Raw genomic sequence first — 26,466 nt, 5'->3', positions numbered from 1 at the left:
CAAATTTCATCACTCTGAGTAAAACAGATCAAGAGATGTATAGCGCCACTGTGTGGTCAATTTGAATGTCCTTGCATATGTCGAGTGTCAACAGTGTTCAGTACAAATGTTCTAAGTTTTGTTACAATATGAATGTGTCTGATTTATGTGCAAGACCACGCCCACGTGAATGTTTATTGGCCATGTTGTTTGAGATGCTAGCCTGGAAAATATTGCATTGAGAGACATTGGTCAATCGACGATATATGTCAAGTTTCGTCTAGATCGGCCCAGTGGTTCCGGAGATGTCATTTAAGTGTTTTCACCTTATTAACATTTCACTAAATTAACATTCAATTCTCTGGCAACATTCCTGTAGTCAGCATGCCAATTGCACACTCAAAACTTGAGACATCTGTGGCATTGTGTTGTGTGACAAAACTGCACATTTTAGAGTGGCCTTTTATTGTCCCCAGCACAAGGTGCACCTGTGTAATGATCATGCCGTTTAAAGCTTCTTGATATGCCACACCTGTCAGGTGGATGGATTATCTTGGCAAAGTATAAATGCTAACTAACAGGGATACAAACAAATTTGTGCACAACATTTTTGAGAAATAAGCTTTTTGTGCGTATGGAAAATGTCAGGGATCTTTTATTTCAGCTCATGAAACATGGGACCAACACTTTACATGTTGCGTTTTATATTTTTGTTCAGTGTAATTACACTTTGGATGGTGTATCAATACACCCAGTCACTACAAAGATACAGGCGTCTATCCTAATTCCGTTGCCGGAGAGGAAGGAAACCGCTCAGGGATTTCACCATGAGGCCAATGGTGACTTTAAAACAGTTACAGAGTTTAATGGCTGTGGATGATCAACAACATTGTAGTTACTCCACAATAATAACCTAACTGACAGAGTGAAAAGAAGGAAGTCTGTACAGAATAAAAAATATTCCAAAACATGCATCCTATTTGCAATAAGGCACTAAAGTAATACTGCAAAAAAAATGTGGGAAAGAAAGAAACGTTATGTCCTGAATACAAAGTGTTATGTTTGGGGCAAATCCAACACAACACATCACCGAGTACCACTCTCCATATTTTCAAGCATGGTGGTGGCTACATCATGTTATGGGTGTGCTTGTCATCGACAAGGACTAAGGAGTTTGGGAGGATAAAAACAAACAGAATAGAGCACAGGCAGAATCCCAGAGGGACACATGGTTCAGTCTGCTTTCCAACAGACACCGAGACTAGAGGAACACCTGGTTCAGTCTGCTTTCCAACAGACACCGAGACTAGAGGAACACCTGGTTCAGTCTGCTTTCCAACAGACACCGAGACTAGAGGAACACCTGGTTCAGTCTGCTTTCCAACAGACACCGAGACTAGAGGAACACCTGGTTCAGTCTGCTTTCCAACAGACACAGAGACTAATTCACCTTTCAGCAGGACAATAACCTAAAACACAAGGCCAAATATACACTGGAGTTGTTTACCAAGACAGTGAATGTTCCTGAGTGGCCGAGTTACAATTTGGACTTAAATCTGCTTGAAAATCTATGGTAAGACTTGAAAATGTCTGTCTAGCAATGATCAACAACCAATTTGACAGAGCTTGAAGAATTTTTAAAAGAATAATGTGCAAATATTTTACAATCCAGGTGTGGAAAGCTCTTAAGAGACGTACCCAGAAAGACTCACAGGTGTAAAGGTGATTCATATTACCTCAACTACCTCAACTAGCCGGTGCCCCCGCACATTGACTCTGCAACGGTACCCCCCTGTATATATAGCCTCCCTACTGTCACTTTATTTTACTTCTGCTCTTTTTTTCTCAACACTTTTTTTGTTGTTGTTTTATTCTTACTTTTTTTGTTTAAAATAAATGCACTGTTGGTTAAGGGCTGTAAGTAAGCATTTCACTGTAATGTCTGCACCTGTTGTATTCGGCGCATGTGACCAATAAAATGTGATTTGATTTGATTCTAACATGTATTGACTCAGGGGTATTTCTGTATTTCATTTTCAACAAATTTGCACAAATGTTTAAAAACATGTTTTCACTTTGTCATTATGGAGTATTGTGTGTAGATGGGTGAGAAAAACAATCAATTAAATCCATTTTGAATTTCAGCTGTAACAACAAAATGTGGAAATATTAGACAAATTATTTGATTAGATTCATGGCTGCTGTTTTACAGCCCTCTAACATGGCTCAGGAGACTGAAAAGATTTGGCATGGGTTCTCAGATCCTCAAAAAGTTATACAGCTGCACCATCGAGAGCATCCTGACTGGTTGCATCACCGCCTGGTATGGCAACTGCTCAGCCTCCGACCACAAGGCACTACAGAGGGTAGTGCGTACGGCCCAGTACATCACTGGGGCCAAGCTTCCTGCCATCCAGGACCTCTATACCAGGCGGTGTCAGAGGAAGGCCCTAAAAATTGTCAAAGACTCCAGCCACCCTAGTCATAGACTGTTCTCTCTGCTACCGCACGGCAAGCGGTACCGGAGCGCCAAGTCTTGGTCCAAAAGACTTCTCAACAGCTTCTACCCCCAAGCCATAAGACTCCTGAACAGCTAATCATGGCTACCCGGTCTATTTGCACTGCCCCCCCACCCCCACCCCATCTTTTTACTCTGCTGCTACTCTGTTAATTATGTATACATAGTCACTTTAACTCTACCCACATGTACATATTACTTCAACTACCTCAACTAGCCGGTGCCCCCGCACATTGACTCTGCACCGGTACCCCCCTGTATATATAGCCTCCCTACTGTTATTTTATTTTACTTCTGCTCTTTTTTTCTCAACACTTTTTTGTTGTTTTTTTATTTTACTTTTTTATTTAAAAATAAATGCACTGTTGGTTAAGGGCTGTAAGTAAGCATTTCACTGTAATGTCTGCACCTGTTGTATTCGGCGCATGTGGCAAATAAAATTTGATTTGATTTGAATATGTCAAGGGGTATGAATACTCACTGAACTCACAGTACAATGGGGTTTTACCTAGCGTCGCTGCTTGAACCCCTAATTAGTTAGTAGTACAACAGTGAGCTGCCTTGGGATAACTTCCCCTAGCTACTGAAAAGCAGCCGCTTCAACCAATCGACACCGTCAACCATAGCCATTGTCCCGCCTCCTGCTGAATGCTTCCATGTCAGTTCATCCAATAGAAAAAGCAATAAAGTGAAGACAGACAGGTGGTAAAAGTCAAGTGTCATGTTAAAGCCCCTCCCCTTCTCTTCTCTTCCTCATTAGCTGGTGAGACCAGCTCAGTGAGACCAGCTCAGTGAGACCAGCTCAGTGAGACCAGCTCAGTGAGACCAGCTCAGTGAGACCAGCTGGAGTCTGTGGGTGGGGTGCCTCCCAACTATCTTTTCCTTCCATCAGCACTGACCTAACAAAGCAGGGGCCGGGTGAAATAAAATAATGTGTCCCAACTTTACTGTGTCCCAACTTTACTGTGTCCCGACTTTACGGTGTCCCGACTTCACGGTGTCCCGACTTTACGGTGTCCCGACTTCACGGTGTCCCGACTTTACGGTGTCCCGACTTTACGGTGTCCCGACTTTACGGTGTCCCGACTTCACGGTGTCCCGACTTTAGGGTGTCCCGACTTTACGGTGTCCCGACTTTACGGTGTCCCGACTTCACTGTGTCCTGACTTTACTGTGTCCCGACTTTGCAGTGTCCCAACTTTACAGTGTCCCAACTTTACGGTGTCCCGACTTTACTGTGTCCCGACTTTACAGTGTCCCAACTTTACGGTGTCCCGACTTTACGGTGTCCCGACTTCACTGTGTCCTGACTTTACGGTGTCCCAACTTTGCAGTGTCCCAACTTTACAGTGTCCCAACTTTACGGTGTCCCAACTTTACGGTGTCCCAACTTCACGGTGTCCCGACTTTACTGTTACTGGCATCCAGACGCCAATGCAGATGAAGGGAAGGAGACCACTAGCTCTGGGATCTCGCTGGCCCAGTGGACAGAGACTGTGTCCCAAATGGCACCCTATTCCCTATATAGTGGCTGGACGGCCAAAAGTAGTGCACTATGTAGGGATTAAGATACCATTTCGGACACAGCCATTGAAGGCTTCTGATAGGAGGATCCTTTGAGTGATAAGAGAATCAGTCCAATGAGATGATGTCTGAGATGCTGTTGGACCCTCCCCCTCCCCCGGTAATAACCCCAGTTTCGTAGGAAGAGGTGGAAGTGTGGTGAGAGCTGGGCTCGTACTGGCTAGAAGAGGACACCAGGGCGGCGCTAGTGGGCACAGCCTGCAGGTTATCCAGGAACATGGGAGCTCTGTAATGCTGCCGGTCACCTTGGATCAGTGAGAACAGATCCAGACCTAGATGAGAGGGGAAAAGATTGTTTCACTCTCCTCCTCTGAACTCAAAGCATCACAGACATATAACCAGACATATAACCAGACATATAACCAGACATATAACCAGACATATAACCAGACATATAACCAGACATTGTTTGATCGGCAGGACAAAGAGGTCAAAGCTCCAACTAGGATTGCAAAATTCAGGAAATTCACAGGTTTTCCAGAAATACTGGTTGCAGGATTTCCTTCCAATAATATTCCCGCTTGATTACGGAAACAAAGAATTTCTGGAAAACTAGCCTAGCTCCAACACTAGCTGGTGACTAACTCTGGTGACAGGGGGGTGACTTACTCTGGTGACGGGGGGGGTGACTTACTCTGGTGACAGGGGGGTGACTTACTCTGGTGACGGGGGGGTGACTTACTCTGGTGACAGGGGGGTGACTTACTCTGGTGACAGGGGGGTGACTTACTCTAGTGACAGGGGGGTGACTTACTCTGGTGACAGGGGGGTGACTTACTCTGGTGACAGGGGGGTGACTTACTCTGGTGACAGGGGGGTGACTAACTCTGGTGACGGGGGGGTGACTTACTCTGGTGACGGGGGGGTGACTTACTCTGGTGACGGGGGGGGTGACTTACTCTGGTGACAGGGGGGTGACTTACTCTGCATGTCTGTAGGGATGGTGACAGGGGGGTGACTTACTCTGGTGACAGGGGGGTGACTTACTCTGCATGTCTGGAGGGATGGTGACAGGGGGTTGACTTACTCTGGTGACAGGGGGGTGACTTACTCAGGTGACAGGGGGGTGACTTACTCTGGTGACGGGGGGGTGACTTACTCTGGTGACGGGGGGGGTGACTTACTCTGGTGACAGGGGGGTGACTTACTCTGGTGACAGGGGGGTGACTTACTCTGGTGACAGTGGGGTGACTTACTCTGGTGACAGGGGGGTGACTTACTCTGGTGACGGGGGGGTGACTTACTCTGGTGACAGGGGGGTGACTTACTCTGGTGACAGGGGGGTGACTTACTCTAGTGACAGGGGGGTGACTTACTCTGGTGACAGGGGGGTGACTTACTCTGGTGACAGGGGGGTGACTTACTCTGGTGACAGGGGGGTGACTAACTCTGGTGACGGGGGGGTGACTTACTCTGGTGACGGGGGGGTGACTTACTCTGGTGACGGGGGGGGGTGACTTACTCTGGTGACAGGGGGGTGACTTACTCTGCATGTCTGTAGGGATGGTGACAGGGGGGTGACTTACTCTGGTGACAGGGGGGTGACTTACTCTGCATGTCTGGAGGGATGGTGACAGGGGGTTGACTTACTCTGGTGACAGGGGGGTGACTTACTCAGGTGACAGGGGGGTGACTTACTCTGGTGACGGGGGGGTGACTTACTCTGGTGACGGGGGGGGTGACTTACTCTGGTGACAGGGGGGTGACTTACTCTGGTGACAGGGGGGTGACTTACTCTGGTGACAGTGGGGTGACTTACTCTGGTGACAGGGGGGTGACTTACTCTGGTGACAGGGGGGTGACTTACTCTGGTGACAGGGGGTGACTTACTCTGGTGACAGGGGGGTGACTTACTCTGGTGACGGGGGGCGACTTACTCTGGTGACGGGGGGTGACTTACTCTGGTGACGGGGGGGTGACTTACTCTGGTGACGGGGGGTGACTTACTCTGGTGACGGGTGGGTGACTTACTCTGGTGACGGGGGGTGACTTACTCTGGTGAAGGGGGGGTGACTTACTCTGGTGAAGGGGGGGTGACTAACTCTGGTGACGGGGGGGTGACTTACTCTGGTGACGGGGGGGTGACTTACTCTGGTGACAGGGGGGTGACTTACTCTGCATGTCTGTAGGGATGGTGACAGGGGGGTGACTTACTCTGGTGACAGGGGGGTGACTTACTCTGCATGTCTGGAGGGATGGTGACAGGGGGGTGACTTACTCTGGTGACAGGGGGGTAACTTACTCAGGTGACAGGGGGGTGACTTACTCTGGTGACGGGGGGGTGACTTACTCTGGTGACAGGGGGGTGACTTACTCTGGTGACAGGGGGGTGACTTACTCTGGTGACAGGGGGGTGACTTACTCTGGTGACAGGGGGGTGACTTACTCTGGTGACAGGGGGGTGACTTACTCTGGTGACAGGGGGGTGACTTACTCTGGTGACAGGGGGGTGACTTACTCTGGTGACGGGGGCGACTTACTCTGGTGACTGGGGGGGTGACTTACTCTGGTGACGGGGGGTGACTTACTCTGGTGACGGGGGGGTGACTTACTCTGGTGACGGGGGGGTGACTAACTCTGGTGACGGGGGGGTGACTTACTCTGGTGACGGGGGGGTGACTTACTCTGGTGACAGGGGGGTGACTTACTCTGTATGTCTGTAGGGATGGTGACAGGGGGGTGACTTACTCTGGTGACAGGGGGGTGACTTACTCTGCATGTCTGGAGGGATGGTGACAGGGGGGTGACTTACTCAGGTGACAGGGGGGTGACTTACTCTGGTGACAGGGGGGTGACTTACTCTGCATGTCTGTAGGGATGGTGACTTATTCTGCATGTCTGTAGGGATGGTGACAGGGGGGTGACTTACTCTGGTGACAGGGGGGTGACTTACTCTGCATGTCTGGAGGGATGGTGACAGGGGGTTGACTTACTCTGGTGACAGGGGGGTGACTTACTCTGGTGACAGGGGGGTGACTTACTCAGGTGACAGGGGGGTGACTTACTCTGGTGACAGGGGGGTGACTTACTCTGGTGACGGGGGGGTGACTTACTCTGGGGACAGGGGGGTGACTTATTCTGGTGACAGGGGGGTGACTTACTCTAGTGACAGGGGGGTGACTTACGCTGGTGACAGGGGGGTGACTTACTCTGGTGACAGGGGGGTGACTTACTCTGGTGACAGGGGGGTGACTAACTCTGGTGACGGGGGGGTGACTTACTCTGGTGACGGGGGGGTGACTTACTCTGGTGACGGGGGGGTGACTTACTCTGGTGACAGGGGGTTGACTTACTCTGCATGTCTGTAGGGATGGTGACAGGGGGGTGACTTACTCTGGTGACAGGGGGGTGACTTACTCTGCATGTCTGGAGGGATGGTGACAGGGGGTTGACTTACTCTGGTGACAGGGGGGTGACTTACTCAGGTGACAGGGGGGTGACTTACTCTGGTGACGGGGGGGTGACTTACTCTGGTGACAGGGGGGTGACTTACTCTGGTGACAGGGGGGTGACTTACTCTGGTGACAGGGGGGTGACTTACTCTGGTGACGGGGGGTGACTTACTCTGGTGACGGGGGGGTGACTTACTCTGGTGACGGGGGGTGACTTACTCTGGTGACGGGTGGGTGACTTACTCTGGTGACGGGGGGTGACTTACTCTGGTGACGGGGGGGTGACTTACTCTGGTGAAGGGGGGGTGACTAACTCTGGTGACGGGGGGGTGACTTACTCTGGTGACGGGGGGGTGACTTACTCTGGTGACAGGGGGGTGACTTACTCTGCATGTCTGTAGGGATGGTGACAGGGGGGTGACTTACTCTGGTGACAGGGGGGTGACTTACTCTGCATGTCTGGAGGGATGGTGACAGGGGGGTGACTTACTCTGGTGACAGGGGGGTAACTTACTCAGGTGACAGGGGGGTGACTTACTCTGGTGACGGGGGGGTGACTTACTCTGGTGACAGGGGGGTGACTTACTCTGGTGACAGGGGGGTGACTTACTCTGGTGACAGGGGGGTGACTTACTCTGGTGACAGGGGGGTGACTTACTCTGGTGACAGGGGGGTGACTTACTCTGGTGACAGGGGGGTGACTTACTCTGGTGACAGGGGGGTGACTTACTCTGGTGACGGGGGCGACTTACTCTGGTGACTGGGGGGGTGACTTACTCTGGTGACGGGGGGTGACTTACTCTGGTGACGGGGGGGTGACTTACTCTGGTGACGGGGGGGTGACTAACTCTGGTGACGGGGGGGTGACTTACTCTGGTGACGGGGGGGTGACTTACTCTGGTGACAGGGGGGTGACTTACTCTGTATGTCTGTAGGGATGGTGACAGGGGGGTGACTTACTCTGGTGACAGGGGGGTGACTTACTCTGCATGTCTGGAGGGATGGTGACAGGGGGGTGACTTACTCAGGTGACAGGGGGGTGACTTACTCTGGTGACAGGGGGGTGACTTACTCTGCATGTCTGTAGGGATGGTGACTTATTCTGCATGTCTGTAGGGATGGTGACAGGGGGGTGACTTACTCTGGTGACAGGGGGGTGACTTACTCTGCATGTCTGGAGGGATGGTGACAGGGGGTTGACTTACTCTGGTGACAGGGGGGTGACTTACTCTGGTGACAGGGGGGTGACTTACTCAGGTGACAGGGGGGTGACTTACTCTGGTGACAGGGGGGTGACTTACTCTGGTGACGGGGGGGTGACTTACTCTGGGGACAGGGGGGTGACTTATTCTGGTGACAGGGGGGTGACTTACTCTAGTGACAGGGGGGTGACTTACGCTGGTGACAGGGGGGTGACTTACTCTGGTGACAGGGGGGTGACTTACTCTGGTGACAGGGGGGTGACTAACTCTGGTGACGGGGGGGTGACTTACTCTGGTGACGGGGGGGTGACTTACTCTGGTGACGGGGGGGTGACTTACTCTGGTGACAGGGGGTTGACTTACTCTGCATGTCTGTAGGGATGGTGACAGGGGGGTGACTTACTCTGGTGACAGGGGGGTGACTTACTCTGCATGTCTGGAGGGATGGTGACAGGGGGTTGACTTACTCTGGTGACAGGGGGGTGACTTACTCAGGTGACAGGGGGGTGACTTACTCTGGTGACGGGGGGGTGACTTACTCTGGTGACAGGGGGGTGACTTACTCTGGTGACAGGGGGGTGACTTACTCTGGTGACAGGGGGGTGACTTACTCTGGTGACAGGGGGGTGACTTACTCTGGTGACAGGGGGGTGACTTACTCTGGTGACAGGGGGGTGACTTACTCTGGTGACAGGGGGGTGACTTACTCTGGTGACTGGGGGGGTGACTTACTCTGGTGACGGGGGGTGACTTACTCTGGTGACGGGGGGGTGACTTACTCTGGTGACGGGGGGGTGACTAACTCTGGTGACGGGGGGGTGACTTACTCTGGTGACGGGGGGGTGACTTACTCTGGTGACAGGGGGGTGACTTACTCTGTATGTCTGTAGGGATGGTGACAGGGGGGTGACTTACTCTGGTGACAGGGGGGTGACTTACTCTGCATGTCTGGAGGGATGGTGACAGGGGGGTGACTTACTCTGGTGACAGGGGGTGACTTACTCAGGTGACAGGGGGGTGACTTACTCTGGTGACAGGGGGGTGACTTACTCTGCATGTCTGTAGGGATGGTGACTTATTCTGCATGTCTGTAGGGATGGTGACAGGGGGGTGACTTACTCTGGTGACAGGGGGGTGACTTACTCTGCATGTCTGGAGGGATGGTGACAGGGGGGTGACTTACTCTGGTGACAGGGGGGTGACTTACTCTGGTGACAGGGGGGTGACTTACTCAGGTGAGAGGGGGGTGACTTACTCTGGTGACAGGGGGGTGACTTACTCTGGTGACGGGGGGGGTGACTTACTCTGGGGACAGGGGGGTGACTTATTCTGGTGACAGGGGGGTGACTTACTCTAGTGACAGGGGGGTGACTTACGCTGGTGACAGGGGGGTGACTTACTCTGGTGACAGGGGGGTGACTTACTCTGGTGACAGGGGGGTGACTAACTCTGGTGACGGGGGGGTGACTTACTCTGGTGACGGGGGGGTGACTTACTCTGGTGACGGGGGGGTGACTTACTCTGGTGACAGGGGGTTGACTTACTCTGCATGTCTGTAGGGATGGTGACAGGGGGGTGACTTACTCTGGTGACAGGGGGGTGACTTACTCTGCATGTCTGGAGGGATGGTGACAGGGGGTTGACTTACTCTGGTGACAGGGGGGTGACTTACTCAGGTGACAGGGGGGTGACTTACTCTGGTGACGGGGGGGTGACTTACTCTGGTGACGGGGGGGGTGACTTACTCTGGTGACAGGGGGGTGACTTACTCTGGTGACAGGGGGGTGACTTACTCTGGTGACAGGGGGGTGACTTACTCTGGTGACAGGGGGGTGACTTACTCTGGTGACAGGGTGGTGACTTACTCTGGTGACAGGGGGTGACTTACTCTGGTGACAGGGGGGTGACTTACTCTGGTGACGGGGGTGACTTACTCTGGTGACGGGGGGGTGACTTACTCTGGTGACGGGGGGGTGACTTACTCTGGTGACGGGGGGTGACTTACTCTGGTGACGGGGGGTGACTTACTCTGGTGACGGGGGGGTGACTTACTCTGGTGAAGGGGGGGTGACTAACTCTGGTGACGGGGGGGTGACTTACTCTGGTGACGGGGGGGTGACTTACTCTGGTGACAGGGGGGTGACTTACTCTGCATGTCTGTAGGGATGGTGACAGGGGGGTGACTTACTCTGGTGACAGGGGGGTGACTTACTCTGCATGTCTGGAGGGATGGTGACAGGGGGGTGACTTACTCTGGTGACAGGGGGGTAACTTACTCAGGTGACAGGGGGGTGACTTACTCTGGTGACGGGGGGGTGACTTACTCTGGTGACGGGGGGGTGACTTACTCTGGTGACAGGGGGTTGACTTACTCTGCATGTCTGGAGGGATGGTGACAGGGGGGTGACTTACTCTGGTGACAGGGGGGTAACTTACTCAGGTGACAGGGGGGTGACTTACTCTGGTGACGGGGGGGTGACTTACTCTGGTGACGGGGGGGGTGACTTACTCTGGTGACAGGGGGGTGACTTACTCTGGTGACAGGGGGGTGACTTACTCTGGTGACAGGGGGGTGACTTACTCTGGTGACAGGGGGGTGACTTACTCTGGTGACAGGGGGGTGACTTACTCTGGTGACAGGGGGGTGACTTACTCTGGTGACGGGGGCGACTTACTCTGGTGACGGGGGGTGACTTACTCTGGTGACGGGGGGGTGACTTACTCTGGTGACGGGGGGTGACTTACTCTGGTGACTGGGGGGGTGACTTACTCTGGTGACGGGGGGGTGACTTACTCTGGTGACGGGGGGGTGACTTACTCTGGTGACGGGGGGGTGACTAACTCTGGTGACGGGGGGGTGACTTACTCTGGTGACGGGGGGGTGACTTACTCTGGTGACAGGGGGGTGACTTACTCTGCATGTCTGTAGGGATGGTGACAGGGGGGTGACTTACTCTGGTGACAGGGGGGTGACTTACTCTGCATGTCTGGAGGGATGGTGACAGGGGGGTGACTTACTCTGGTGACAGGGGGGTGACTTACTCAGGTGACAGGGGGGTGACTTACTCTGGTGACAGGGGGGTGACTTACTCTGCATGTCTGTAGGGATGGTGACTTATTCTGCATGTCTGTAGGGATGGTGACAGGGGGGTGACTTACTCTGCATGTCTGTAAGGATGGTGACAGGGGGGTGACTTACTCTGCATGTATGTAGGGATGGTGACAGGGGGGTGACTTACTCTGCATGTCTGTAGGGATGGTGACAGGGGGGTGACTTACTCTGCATGTCTGTAGGGATGGTGACAGGGGGTTGACTTACTCTGGTGACAGGGGGGTGACTTACTCTGCATGTCTGTAGGGATGGTGACGGGGGGTGACTTACTCTGCATGTCTGTAGGGATGGTGACAGGGGGGTGACTTACTCTGGTGACAGGGGGGTGACTTACTCTGGTGACAGGGGGGTGACTTACTCTGCATGTCTGTAGGGATGGTGACAGGGGGGTGACTTACTCTGGTGACAGGGGGGTGACTTACTCTGCATGTCTGTAGGGATGGTGACAGGGGGGTGACTTACTCTGGTGACAGGGGGGTGACTTACTCTGGTGACAGGGGGGTGACTTACTCTGCATGTCTGTAGGGATGGTGACAGGGGGGTGACTTACTCTGGTGACAAAGGGGTTACTTACTCTGCATGTCTGGAGGGATGGTGACAGGGGGGTGACTTACTCTGGTGACAGGGGGGTGACTTACTCTGGTGACAGGGGGGTGACTTACTCTGGTGACAGGGGGGTGACTTACTCTGCATGTCTGTAGGGATGGTGACAGGGGGGTGACTTACTCTGGTGACAGGGGGGTGACTTACTCTGCATGTCTGTAGGGATGGTGACAGGGGGGTGACTTACTCTGGTGACAGGGGGGTGACTTACTCTGCATGTCTGTAGGGATGGTGACAGGGGGGTGACTTACTCTGCATGTCTGTAGGGATGGTGACAGGGGGGTGACTTACTCTGGTGACAGGGGGGTGACTTACTCTGCATGTCTGGAGGGATGGTGACAGGGGGGTGACTTACTCTGGTGACAGGGGGGTGACTTACTCTGGTGACAGGGGGGTGACTTACTCTGGTGACAGGGGGGTGACTTACTCTGCATGTCTGTAGGGATGGTGACAGGGGGGTGACTTACTCTGGTGACAGGGGGGTGACTTACTCTGCATGTCTGTAGGGATGGTGACAGGGGGGTGACTTACTCTGGTGACAGGGGGGTGACTTACTCTGCATGTCTGTAGGGATGGTGACAGGGGGGTGACTTACTCTGGTGACAGGGGGGTGACTTACTCTAGTGACAGGGGGGTGACTTACTCTGCATGTCTGTAGGGATGGTGGACAGGGGGGAGTGGTGGAAGGGGACTGCGTAGTCGGCCAGCGAGGTCGTCCGGTGGGAGGTGTCCAGGGCCTGGGCGTTTGGCAGGCGCACCGTCGACGGCTGATAGGGCAATACTCTGAGGATTAGAAACAGTCCAGGGAGAGATGGATTAAGACGCATTCGAGACACAGCTTCATCGTGTGGTTTGATTGGTTGGTTGCAGGCCATAATGGAGGCCATATTGACTTCACCCCTAAAGACTAATTAAAGTTACAGATCAGTTAACTCACCCCTTGGCGTGCACCTCCTCTGTCTTGGACCTGTAGAGGCATCTCTTCTTCAGTGGTGCGTCAGGCTCCTCGTCCTCTGACGAGCTCTCCAGGGTCAGGTCGATCACGCCTGCCTTCTTATTGGTCGAGCTGGGCTCTCTGTGGGCAGGGACCACAGCACACTGACGCGCTGGGGGGCGGGGTTTAAATGTATTAAACAACGGCTTAAACAGTAGGTATTAAGGCTGGGAATCGGACCTCACTAAATTATCACCATACTTAGGTGGCGACATGATATGTATTGCAATTCTATATGTAGGGTGTTAGGTGACTCAACAATGGATGTTATGGGAGAATTCAACAGAAAGACGCAGTAAACAAATCTGTTCTCTAAAATGACAATAATGTGGTTGTCTAAATACATAAATCATTTGAAAACATTGTCTAAATCCAATACTGTGCGTTATATTGACTGATATGAACCCAAAACGTAAAGCAGGTGCCGTGCTAAGAACGTTCAAATCAGTGGGACACCTTTTTGTAAAAAACCTGCCAAATCGGTGTGTTCCTAATTTAGCTCTTTGTGGTGTTATTCCTCAACCTATCAGAATAAGATGGATGTGACATTGTATCGCCAAGAAGTATGGGAACGTCCTGAGGGTGTTTCACGGTCATCGGACATCTTTTGACTGAAATACCAGGTAAAAACGTTTTTTCCTTCGGTCATTGTTTTCAGAGAAACGAAACAAAAAAACAGCAGGTTACAAAGTAGAGGTTTGTTTTGATGCGTGGGTTGTCAGGGTCCAGATCCACGTTGCCACCCTATTTCATTGCGAGTGCTAGATTGCTAGCTGTAAGGGCGCGTGCCTGACGCCGTTCGCCGTGGCAACGAGCCGGGTGAGCGGCAGCGCTGCGCGGCATTGGCTGTATTGCGAAAGCAAGGAATTCTGTGATTGTGATTAAAAACTACCAGAACTCTGTGGCTACAGCCAATCGATAACAACACAGCTAGATACCAGTGAATTGAAAATGAGTCCCATCTATCTTTCTGTTCTGCTAGCAGGCAGTTAGTTCACTGTCTCTTCTGAGCCTATGCTAATTATTCCTGCTTTTTAGCCTCCCATCACCAGAGTTACGCATCAACACCAAACACAACTCAGGTGTAGGCCTAGATTAGACGTAAGCTGTGTTTTTAGACTAGTAGCCTTTTGGCCTAGCTTAGACGTAAGCTGTGTTTTTAGACTAGTAGCCTTTTGGCCTAGCTTAGACGTAAGCTGTGTTTTTAGACTAGTAGCCTTTTGGCCTAGCTTAGACGTAAGCTGTGTTTTTAGACTAGTAGCCTTTTGGCCTAGCTTAGACGTAAGCTGTGTTTTTAGACTAGTAGCCTTTTGGCCTAGCTTAGACGTAAGCTGTGTTTTTAGACTAGTAGCCTTTTGGCCTAGCTTAGACGTAAGCTGTGTTTTTAGACTAGTAGCCTTTTGGCCTAGCTTAGACGTAAGCTGTGTTTTTAGACTAGTAGCCTTTTGGCCTAGCTTAGACGTAAGCTGTGTTTTTAGACTAGTAGCCTTTTGGCCTAGCTTAGACGTAAGCTGTGTTTTTAGACTAGTAGCCTTTTGGCCTAGCTTAGACGTAAGCTGTGTTTTTAGACTAGTAGCCTTTTGGCCTAGCTTAGACGTAAGCTGTGTTTTTAGACTAGTAGCCTTTTGGCCTAGCTTAGATGTAAGCTGTGTTTTTAGACTAGTAGCCTTTTGGCCTAGCTTAGACGTAAACTGTGTTTTTAGACTAGTAGCCTTTTGGCCTAGATTAGACGTAAGCTGTGTTTTTAGACTAGTAGCCTTTTGGCCGAGCTTAGACGTAAGCTGTGTTTTTAGACTAGTAGCCTTTTGGCCTAGCTTAGACGTAAGCTGTGTTTTTAGACTAGTAGCCTTTTGGCCTAGCTTAGACGTAAGCTGTGTTTTTAGACTAGTAGCCTTTTGGCCTAGCTTAGACGTAAGCTGTGTTTTTAGACTAGTAGCCTTTTGGCCTAGCTTAGACGTAAGCTGTGTTTTTAGACTAGTAGCCTTTTGGCCTAGCTTAGACGTAAGCTGTGTTTTTAGACTAGTAGCCTTTTGGCCTAGCTTAGACGTAAGCTGTGTTTTTAGACTAGTAGCCTTTTGGCCTAGCTTAGACGTAAGCTGTGTTTTTAGACTAGTAGCCTTTTGGCCTAGCTTAGACGTAAGCTGTGTTTTTAGACTAGTAGCCTTTTGGCCTAGCTTAGACGTAAGCTGTGTTTTTAGACTAGTAGCCTTTTGGCCTAGCTTAGACGTAAGCTGTGTTTTTAGACTAGTAGCCTTTTGGCCTAGCTTAGACGTAAGCTGTGTTTTTAGACTAGTAGCCTTTTGGCCTAGCTTAGACGTAAGCTGTGTTTTTAGACTAGTAGCCTTTTGGCCTAGCTTAGACGTAAGCTGTGTTTTTAGACTAGTAGCCTTTTGGCCTAGCTTAGACGTAAGCTGTGTTTTTAGACTAGTAGCCTTTTGGCCTAGCTTAGACGTAAGCTGTGTTTTTAGACAAGTAGCCTTTTGGCCTAGCTTAGACGTAAGCTGTGTTTTTAGACTAGTAGCCTTTTGGCCTAGCTTAGACGTAAGCTGTGTTTTTAGACTAGTAGCCTTTTGGCCTAGATTAGACGTAAGCTGTGTTTTTAGACTAGTAGCCTTTTGGCCGAGCTTAGACGTAAGCTGTGTTTTTAGACTAGTAGCCTTTTGGCCTAGCTTAGACGTAAGCTGTGTTTTTAGACTAGTAGCCTTTTGGCCTAGCTTAGACGTAAGCTGTGTTTTTAGACTAGTAGCCTTTTGGCCTAGCTTAGACGTAAGCTGTGTTTTTAGACTAGTAGCCTTTTGGCCTAGCTTAGACGTAAGCTGTGTTTTTAGACTAGTAGCCTTTTGGCCTAGCTTAGACGTAAGCTGTGTTTTTAGACTAGTAGCCTTTTGGCCTAGCTTAGACGTAAACTGTGTTTTTAGACTAGTAGCCTTTTGGCCTAGCTTAGACGTAAGCTGTGTTTTTAGACTAGTAGCCTTTTGGCCTAGCTTAGACGTAAGCTGTGTTTTTAGACTAGTAGCCTTTTGGCCTAGCTTAGACGTAAGCTGTGTTTTTAGACTAGTAGCCTTTTGGCCTAGCTTAGACGTAAGCTGTGTTTTTAGACTAGTAGCCTTTTGGCCTAGCTTAGACGTAAGCTGTGTTTTTAGACTAGTAGCCTTTTGGCCTAGCTTAGACGTAAGCTGTGTTTTTAGACTAGTAGCCTTTTGGCCTAGCTTAGACGTAAGCTGTGTTTTTAGACTAGTAGCCTTTTGGCCTAGCTTAGACGTAAGCTGTGTTTTTAGACTAGTAGCCTTTTGGCCTAGCTTAGACGTAAGCTGTGTTTTTAGACTAGTAGCCTTTTGGCCTAGCTTAGACGTAAGCTGTGTTTTTAGACTAGTAGCCTTTTGGCCTAGCTTAGACGTAAGCTGTGTTTTTAGACTAGTAGCCTTTTGGCCTAGCTTAGATGTAAGCTGTGTTTTTAGACTAGTAGCCTTTTGGCCTAGCTTAGACGTAAGCTGTGTTTTTAGACTAGTAGCCTTTTGGCCTAGCTTAGACGTAAGCTGTGTTTTTAGACTAGTAGCCTTTTGTGTTACAGTTCAGACTTAGTGTGTGTCTGTGTAAGGCTGTGTGTGATGTGGTGTGGGTGATGTGGTTGGGGTGGTGGGGGTGATGTGGTGTGAGTGATGTGGTGGTGGGGGTGATGTGGTGGTGGGGGTGATGTGGTGGTGGGGGTGATGTGGTGGTGGGGGTGATGTGATATTGTGTGTGATGTGGTGTGGGTGATGTGGTTGGGGTGGTGGGGGTGATGTGGTGTGAGTGATGTGGTGGTGGGGGTGATGTGGTGTGAGTGATGTGGTGGTGGGGGTGATGTGGTGGTGGGGGTGATGTGGTGGTGGGGGTGATGTGGTGGTGATTTACATTTACATTTTACGTCATTTAGCAGACGCTCTTATCCAGAGCGACTTACATTATTATTTATTTTTTTCATACCCCCTGTGGGAATCGAACCCACAACCCTGGCGTTGCAAACGCCATGCTCTATCAACTGAGCTACATCCCTGCCGGCCATTCCCTCCCCTACCCTGGACGACGCTGGGCCATGGTGATGTGGTGGTGGGGGTGATGTTGTGGTGGGGGTGATGTGGTGGTGGGGGTGATGTGGTGGTGATGTGGTGGTGGGGGTGATGTGGTGGTGGGGGTGATGTGGTGGTGGGGGTGATGTGGTGGTGATGTGGTGGTGGGGGTGATGTGGTGGTGGGGGTGATGTGGTGGTGGGGGTGATGTGGTGGTGATGTGGTGGTGGAGGTGATGTGGTGGTGGGGGTGATGTGGTGGTGATGTGGTGGTGGAGGTGATGTGGTGGTGGGGGTGATGTGGGGGTGATGTGGTGGTGGAGGTGATGTGGTGGTGGGGGTGATGTGGTGGTGGGGGTGATGTGGTGGTGGGGGTGATGTGGTGGTGGGGGTGATGTGGTGGTGGGGGTGATGTGTGTCATAACAATATGACAACTCTATCTTGAGATACTGGACAAAACATGTTGAATTTGTTATCAATTGATTTGGTGCCATTATTGACTAGGGATTAACACTGACCTGTCTGCGACCTTTTTCCGATCACTTGAAAATGAGATCTCAGCAGTGGTAAGTCCTATCCTCATGAAATAAAGTGTTCTGAGTTCCTGAAAAGCTTCTCTATGACATGGAATACAGAGTACAACACCAGATCAACAGCTTCCCTTAACACTCTACTATACACTATGTATTGCGATTCCATGTTCCATATTACTCAGTATATGTCTGCTGCAGAGATGAGAAAAGGAGTTTTGAACAGTCATCAAAATAATAAAACGTGCTGAAAACAAGCCCCTCCCCTTCTATGTGTTACAGCCCCTCCCCTTCTATGTGTTACAGCCCCTCCCCTTCTATGTGTTACAGCCCCTCCCCTTCTCTGTGTTCCAGCCCCTCCCCTTCTCTGTGTTCCAGCCCCTCCCCTTCTCTGTGTTCCAGCCCCTCCCCTTCTATGTGTTCCAGCCCCTCCCCTTCTATGTGTTCCAGCCCCTCCCCTTCTATGTGTTCCAGCCCCTCCCCTTCTCTGTGTTACAGCCCCTCCCCTTCTATGTGTTCCAGCCCCTCCCCTTCTATGTGTTACAGCCCCTCCCCTTCTATGTGTTACAGCCCCTCCCCTTCTATGTGTTCCAGCCCCTCCCCTTCTCTGTGTTCCAGCCCCTCCCCTTCTCTGTGTTACAGCCCCTCCCCTTCTATGTGTTCCAGCCCCTCCCCTTCTATGTGTTACAGCCCCTCCCCTTCTCTGTGTTCCAGCCCCTCCCCTTCTCTGTGTTCCAGCCCCTCCCCTTCTCTGTGTTACAGCCCCTCCCCTTCTATGTGTTCCAGCCCCTCCCCTTCTATGTGTTACAGCCCCTCCCCTTCTCTGTGTTCCAGCCCCTCCCCTTCTCTGTGTTCCAGCCCCTCCCCTTCTATCCCTGTTTAAAAAGATGGAAAACAAGCTATATGATGAACGATAGGTACAACAGCACTAGCCAGCGCTACCTATCCAAACCTCAAGTCAAATATCGATAGAATATCGTCCCAAAATAATAATTGTGATATGTAACTATCGATTTCCCCCCCCCATCACTAGTAGGTATACTATAGATATTTATAGCAGTGATGTCTATAGGAGGACGGGCTCATTGTAATGGCTGGAACACATGGATACCTCCATCCAGTGATTTATAGTTGTTCTGGACCACTTGACCAACTTGTTCCCTATTCTATAACAAATACATTCTGCTTGACTTACGTTCTATTTTGGGGATGCAGGTTGAGGACACATTCAGGGGCTCTTTCTTTGGTCTCATGGGGCACCAGGTCCCGTCTTCCTGGAACTTGATCTCATCCACATCAGAACAGTCATTCAGAATCTCCATGAATAACCTGACAGACAGAGGGACAGGCAGAGGGACAGACAGAGGGACAGACAGAGGGACAGTCAGAGGGACAGTCAGAGGGACAGACAGAGGGACAGTCAGAGGGACAGACAGAGGGACAGTCAGAGGGACAGACAGAGGGACAGACAGAGGGACAGACAGAGGGACAGACAGAGGGACAGTCAGAGGGACATACAGAGGGACAGGCAGAGGGACAGTCAGAGGGACAGACAGAGGGACAGACAGAGGGACAGACAGAGGGACAGACAGAGGGACAGTCAGAGGGACAGTCAGAGGGACAGTCAGAGGGACAGTCAGAGGGACAGTCAGAGGGACAGACAGAGGGACAGTCAGAGGGACAGACAGAGGGACAGTCAGAGGGACAGACAGAGGGACAGTCAGAGGGACAGACAGAGGGACAGTCAGAGGAACAGTCAGAGGAACAGTCAGAGGGACAGACAGAGGGACAGTCAGAGGGACAGACAGAGGGACAGTCAGAGGGACAGACAGAGGGACAGGGGGACAGACAGAGGGACAGACAGAGGGACAGACAGAGGGACAGACAGAGGGACAGTCAGAGGGACAGACAGAGGGACAGTCAGAGGGACAGTCAGAGGGACAGACAGAGGGACAGACAGAGGGACAGACAGAGGGACAGACAGAGGGACAGTCAGAGGGACAGACAGAGGGACAGACAGAGGGACAGACAGAGGGACAGACAGAGGGACAGTCAGAGGGACAGACAGAGGGACAGTCAGAGGGACAGACAGAGGGACAGTCAGAGGGACAGACAGAGGGACAGACAGAGGGACAGTCAGAGGGACAGACAGAGGGACAGACAGAGGGACAGTCAGAGGGACAGTCAGAGGGACAGGCAGAGGGACAGTCAGAGGGACAGACAGAGGGACAGACAGAGGGACAGACAGAGGGACAGACAGAGGGACAGACAGAGGGACAGTCAGATGGACAGTCAGAGGGACAGACAGAGGGACAGTCAGAGGGACAGACAGAGGGACAGTCAGAGGGACAGACAGAGGGACAGTCAGAGGGACAGACAGAGGGACAGTCAGAGGAACAGTCAGAGGGACAGACAGAGGGACAGACAGAGGGACAGTCAGAGGGACAGACAGAGGGACAGACAGAGGGACAGGGGGACAGACAGAGGGACAGACAGAGGGACAGACAGAGGGACAGACAGAGGGACAGTCAGAGGGACAGACAGAGGGACAGTCAGAGGGACAGACAGAGGGACAGTCAGAGGGACAGTCAGAGGGACAGTCAGAGGGACAGACAGAGGGACAGACAGAGGGACAGACAGAGGGACAGACAGAGGGACAGTCAGAGGGACAGACAGAGGGACAGTCAGAGGGACAGACAGAGGGACAGACAGAGGGACAGACAGAGGGACAGACAGAGGGACAGTCAGAGGGACAGACAGAGGGACAGACAGAGGGACAGACAGAGGGACAGTCAGAGGGACAGACAGAGGGACAGTCAGAGGGACAGACAGAGGGACAGACAGAGGGACAGACAGAGGGACAGTCAGAGGGACAGACAGAGGGACAGACAGAGGGACAGTCAGAGGGACAGTCAGAGGGACAGACAGAGGGACAGTCAGAGGGACAGACAGAGGGACAGTCAGAGGGACAGACAGACTTCCATGTTCCAATAACGTTCATTTTGACATTCCATTAATGTTCTAAACTTCCATAGAACACTCCAGTATTGAGTTCTGCTCTTTATACCATTCAGAGCTGTTTTAACCTCAGCTAAAACACTAAGACAAGTTAGAAGATTATTGCCACTGCAATAACCGGGCTGTAAAATCAGGTGTTACCTTTCTTTATAAATGATAAAAGTAACAAATCAAATGAGAAGTCTAACAGTACTTTCCCCCTGGCAGCCTTCTAGTCACAGACAGGACAGATCCAGGAATTAGACAGGACAGATCCAGGAATTAGACAGGACAGATCCAGGAATTAGACAGGACAGATCCAGGAATTAGACAGGACAGATCCAGGTATTAGACAGGACAGATCCAGGTATTAGACAGGACAGATCCAGGAATTAGACAGGACAGATCCAGGAATTAGACAGGACAGATCCAGGAATTAGACAGGACAGATCCAGGTATTAGACAGGACAGATCCAGGAATTAGACAGGACAGACCCAGGAATTAGACAGGACAGACCCAGGAATTAGACAGGACAGATCCAGGTATTATTATAATAATTATTAGAGAGAGGTACCAACCCGTCGATGATGAGGCTCTCGTAGGCAGCCTTCTTGTCACAGACAGGACAGACCCAGGTGGGTTTCTTCTCATTCATCTGCAGGTAGAGCGCTGCGTCGAAACACTGCAGGTGGGAACAGGTGACAGCTCGACACGGCACAGTCAGGCGCATCTTACCCAGCTGGAGAGGGAGGAGAGAGATGGGGGAGAGGGAGGAGAGAGATGGGGGAGAGAGATGGGGGAGAGGAAGGGAGGAGAGAGATGGGGGAGAGAGAGGGAGGAGAGAGATGGGGGAGAGAGATGGGGGAGAGGAAGGGAGGAGAGAGAGGGAGGAGAGAGATGGGGGAGAGGAAGGGAGGCGAGAGAGGGAGGAGAGAGATGGGGGAGAGGGAGGAGAGAGATGGGGGAGAGGGAGGAGAGAGATGGGGGAGAGAGATGGGGGAGAGGAAGGGAGGAGAGAGAGGGAGGAGAGAGATGGGGGAGAGGAAGGGAGGAGAGAGAGGGAGGAGAGAGATGGGGGAGAGAGAGGGAGGAGAGAGATGGGGGAGAGAGATGGGGGAGAGGGAGGAGAGAGATGGGGAGAGGAAGGGAGGAGACAGAGGGAGGAGAGAGAGGGAGTAGAGAGATGGGGGAGGAGAGAGATGGGGAGAGGGAGGAGAGAGATGGGGAGAGGGAGGAGAGAGATGGGGGAGAGAGATGGGGGAGATGAAGGGAGGAGAGAGATGGGGGAGGAGAGAGATGGGGAGAGGGAGGAGAGAGTTGGGGGAGAGGGAGAAGAGTTGGGGGAGAGGGAGAAGAGTTGGGGGAGAGGGAGAAGAGATGGGGGAGAGATGAGGAGAGGGAGGAGAGAGATGGGGGAGAGGGAGGAGAGAGATGGGGGAGAGGAAGGGAGGAGAGAGAGGGAGGAGAGAGAGAGGAGAGAGAGGGAGGAGAGAGATGGGGGAGGAGAGATGGAGGAGAGAGATGAGGGAGGGAGGAGAGATGGGGGAGGAGAGAGATGGGGGAGGAGAGATAGATAAAGACAAAAAAAGAGGAGGACAGTGAAAGAAGCAGAAAACATTAACAAATCACCAAATCTTTCTGTTATCAAACTGACTATCAAATGCACTTGTTTCCAGCAGGTTTTACTTACGGGGCACATGAGCGACACTCTTAGACTGGTTGTAGCAATCTCACTGTCAGGGTCTGCTGTCAGCTTCTCTTTTACTGCATTAGGAAAGAGGACGGTGTCGGGGGCATTACAGATGAAACACATGAACGTGTGTGACCATATGAGCGTGTGTGACCATATGAGCGTGTGTGACCATATGAGCGTGTGTGACCATATGAGCGTGTGTGACCATATGAACGTGTGTGACCACATGAACGTGTGTGACCATATGAGCGTGTGTGTGTGTGCTCACTCAGGGCTCTGGAGTGTTCTGGGTTTCTGATGCCCTTCATCCTGAGCCTCTGCAGCAGTAGAGGTGATGTGAGCTGTCTCACCAGGTACACCGACACGGAGTACGTCTGGAGCAACAGTCAGAAATAGAATTATACGTCCGCTTGAACAACGACAGGCTGATGACGGCTATAATGCAGAAAGTTGGCCACTACTTTAAATACAATTCACAATAAAATAGTGAAGAGTACGTTGATCCTCAATGTTAGTGCTTACCTTTCCGATTTCAGGTGCCCACGTTACGGACATCTGATTGGGTACTGCAGAGGACAATCTGACCAATGAAGTGATGTTTAGAGGTCTTCCTGGTCTCTTCTGTTCCACTCCATTTTTAGGGGGCGGGGCGTAACCCTAAAAACATGACAGCTTCAGTGGTTCTTCCTTTAAAAGGTTTTGAGCTTATGCCGCGACCATTTGTGGTAGATGGTGGCAGATTGCGGTAAATTGTATCATTCTGTCATTGCACCACACTACCACAAGGGGGTGTCAGAACGCTGATCTACCGGTAGTTTGAACTGTGGCACAAATTGACTTGTCTTTTCGTAAAATGTACGGAGGTGTGAATGTTTCAGTCCGAGAGTCTCTCTTCTCTGGTATTAGAGTCTTGCATCAGGCAGCAACAACAAAAATAGCTGCCGGGTGGTCCCGGAGTTGAGAGAGAGAACCGGGTGGTCCCGGAGTTGAGAGAGAACCGGGTGGTCCCGGAGTTGAGAGAGAACCGGGTGGTCCCGGAGTTGAGAGAGAACCGGGTGGTCCCGGAGTTGAGAGAGAACCGGGTGGTCCCGGAGTTGAGAGAGAACCGGGTGGTCCCGGAGTTGAGAGAGAACCGGGTGGTCCCGGAGTTGAGAGAGAACCGGGTGGTCCCGGAGTTGAGAGAGAACTTGAGTTGATACAATGGCCCAATTACAGTTGACATGTGGACTGACCATTTTCGAAAAATAGACACAGAGGGCTTTAGGTTTCTCTCACTCTAAAAACAGAAATAAATCATTCTAAATAACAAACTGGCTTTATTTACCACAGTGTGAAAGAGTGATAGCCCCTCTATATGAAGGGAGTTTCTGAAACACGGAGTCCTTCTTTACTGATGGGAAGAAGAAACTGAATGAAAGAGTCCAGGGAGGACAGGAAGGACAGGGAGGACAGGGTGGACAGGGATGACAGGGTGGACAGGGTGGACAGGGAGGACAGGGGGACATGGAGGACATGGATGACAGGGAGGACAGGGAGGACAGGGGGACATGGAGGACAGGGAGGACAGGGAGGACAGGGGGACAGGGTGGACAGGAAGGACAGGGAGGGCAGGGGGACAGGGAGGACAGGGTGGACAGGAAGGACAGGAAGGACAGGGGGACAGGGTGGACAGGGAGGACAGGGTGGACAGGGTGGACAGGGAGGACAGGAAGGACAGGGAGGACAGGGTGGACAGGGATGACAGGGTGGACAGGGTGGACAGGGGGACATGGAGGACATGGAGGACAGGGAGGACAGGGGGACATGGAGGACATGGAGGACAGGGAGGACAGGGAGGACAGGGTGGACAGGGGGACAGGGTGGACAGGGGGACATGGAGGACATGGAGGACATGGAGGACAGGGAGGACAGGGAGGACAGGGAGGACAGGGGGACAGGGTGGACAGGAAGGACAGGGAGGGCAGGGGGACAGGGAGGACAGGGTGGACAGGAAGGACAGGGTGGACAGGGGGACAGGGAGGACAGGGTGGACAGGGAGGACATGGAGGACAGGGGGACAGGGAGGACAGGGGGACATGGAGGACAGGGAGGACAGGGAGGACAGGGAGGACAGGGTGGACAGGGGGACATGGAGGACATGGAGGACATGGAGGACAGGGAGGACAGGGAGGACAGGGTGGACAGGAAGGACAGGGTGGACAGGGTGGACAGGAAGGACAGGGAGGACAGGGGGACATGGAGGACAGGGAGGACAGGGAGGACAGGGAGGACAGGGGGACAGGGTGGACAGGAAGGACAGGGTGGGGAAAAGGTTAGCTACTTCATTTATTTATGAAATGTACATTCACACCTCCATTAATTTACCAAAGGATAGTCTAATAGCTCAGCTAGGTGGTCTAATAGCTCAGCTAGGTGGTCTAATAGCTCAGCTAGGTGGTCTAATAGCTCAGCTAGGTGGTCTAATAGCTCTAATAGCTCGGCTAGGTGGTCTAATAGCTCAGCTAGGTGGTCTAATAGCTCTAATAGCTCAGCTAGGTGGTCTAATAGCTCAGCTAGGTGGTCTAATAGCTCTAATAGCTCAGCTAGGTGGTCTAATAGCTCGACTAGGTGGTCTAATAGCTCAGCTAGGTGGTCTAATAGCTCAGCTAGGTGGTCTAATAGCTCGGCTAGGTGGTCTAATAGCTCAGCTAGGTGGTCTAATAGCTCTAATAGCTCAGCTAGGTGGTCTAATAGCTCAGCTAGGTGGTCTAATAGCTCTAATAGCTCAGCTAGGTGGTCTAATAGCTCAGCTAGGTGGTCTAATAGCTCAGCTAGGTGGTCTAATAGCTCAGCTAGGTGGTCTAATAGCTCGACTAGGTGGTCTAATAGCTCTAATAGCTCAGCTAGGTGGTCTAATAGCTCGACTAGGTGGTCTAATAGCTCTAATAGCTCAGCTAGGTGGTCTAATAGCTCAGCTAGGTGGTCTAATAGCTCAGCTAGGTGGTCTAATAGCTCTAATAGCTCAGCTAGGTGGTCTAATAGCTCAGCTAGGTGGTCTAATAGCTCGACTAGGTGGTCTAATAGCTCGACTAGGTGGTCTAATAGCTCAGCTAGGTGGTCTAATAGCTCAGCTAGGTGTTCTAATAGCTCAGCTAGGTGGTCTAATAGCTCAGCTAGGTGGTCTAATAGCTCAGCTAGGTGGTCTAATAGCTCGACTAGGTGGTCTAATAGCTCTAATAGCTCGGCTAGGTGGTCTAATAGCTCAGCTAGGTGGTCTAATAGCTCTAATAGCTTGGCTAGGTGGTCTAATAGCTCAGCTAGGTGGTCTAATAGCTCAGCTAGGTGTTCTAATAGCTCAGCTAGGTGGTCTAATAGCTCAGCTAGGTGGTCTAATAGCTCTAATAGCTCAGCTAGGTGGTCTAATAGCTCTAATAGCTCAGCTAGGTGGTCTAATAGCTCAGCTAGGTGGTCTAATAGCTCTAATAGCTCAGCTAGGTGGTCTAATAGCTCTAATAGCTCAGCTAGGTGGTCTAATAGCTCAGCTAGGTGGTCTAATAGCTCTAATAGCTCAGCTAGGTGGTCTAATAGCTCAGCTAGGTGGTCTAATAGCTCTAATAGCTCAGCTAGGTGGTCTAATAGCTCTAATAGCTCAGCTAGGTGGTCTAATAGCTCAGCTAGGTGGTCTAATAGCTCTAATAGCTCAGCTAGGTGGTCTAATAGCTCAGCTAGGTGGTCTAATAGCTCTAATAGCTCAGCTAGGTGGTCTAATAGCTCGGCTAGGTGGTCTAATAGCTCTAATAGCTCAGCTAGGTGGTCTAAAGATTCCGGTAAAC

At 51.5% G+C, this 26,466-nt stretch overlaps 1 protein-coding gene across 1 annotated transcript in view; it reads right to left on the bottom strand.

Annotated features, from left to right (window-relative positions):
• Positions 1-3,557: 3,557 nt before the first annotated feature.
• LOC311115747 (E3 SUMO-protein ligase PIAS2-like) overlaps positions 3,558-26,466 on the bottom strand; it is a 40,068-nt gene continuing 17,159 nt past the window's right edge. Inside the window, exons 5-12 of the mRNA XM_084190894.1 lie at positions 23,177-23,311; positions 22,923-23,028; positions 22,652-22,725; positions 21,540-21,700; positions 19,159-19,292; positions 13,328-13,496; positions 13,034-13,173; positions 3,558-4,353 (exon numbers count right to left, since the gene is read on the bottom strand). Coding sequence (XP_084047020.1) covers positions 4,130-4,353; positions 13,034-13,173; positions 13,328-13,496; positions 19,159-19,292; positions 21,540-21,700; positions 22,652-22,725; positions 22,923-23,028; positions 23,177-23,311 — 1,143 coding nt within the window. The 3' untranslated portion in view covers positions 3,558-4,129. The remainder of the gene's footprint in view (positions 4,354-13,033; positions 13,174-13,327; positions 13,497-19,158; positions 19,293-21,539; positions 21,701-22,651; positions 22,726-22,922; positions 23,029-23,176; positions 23,312-26,466) is intronic.

The sequence above is a fragment of the Coregonus lavaretus genome, assembly GCF_964263955.1.
Source record: "Coregonus lavaretus genome assembly, contig: HAP1_SCAFFOLD_555, whole genome shotgun sequence".
NCBI lineage: Eukaryota > Metazoa > Chordata > Actinopteri > Salmoniformes > Salmonidae > Coregonus > Coregonus lavaretus.
The sequence above is the reverse complement of the archived record's forward strand: the minus strand, read 5'-3'. Positions and strand labels throughout refer to the sequence as shown.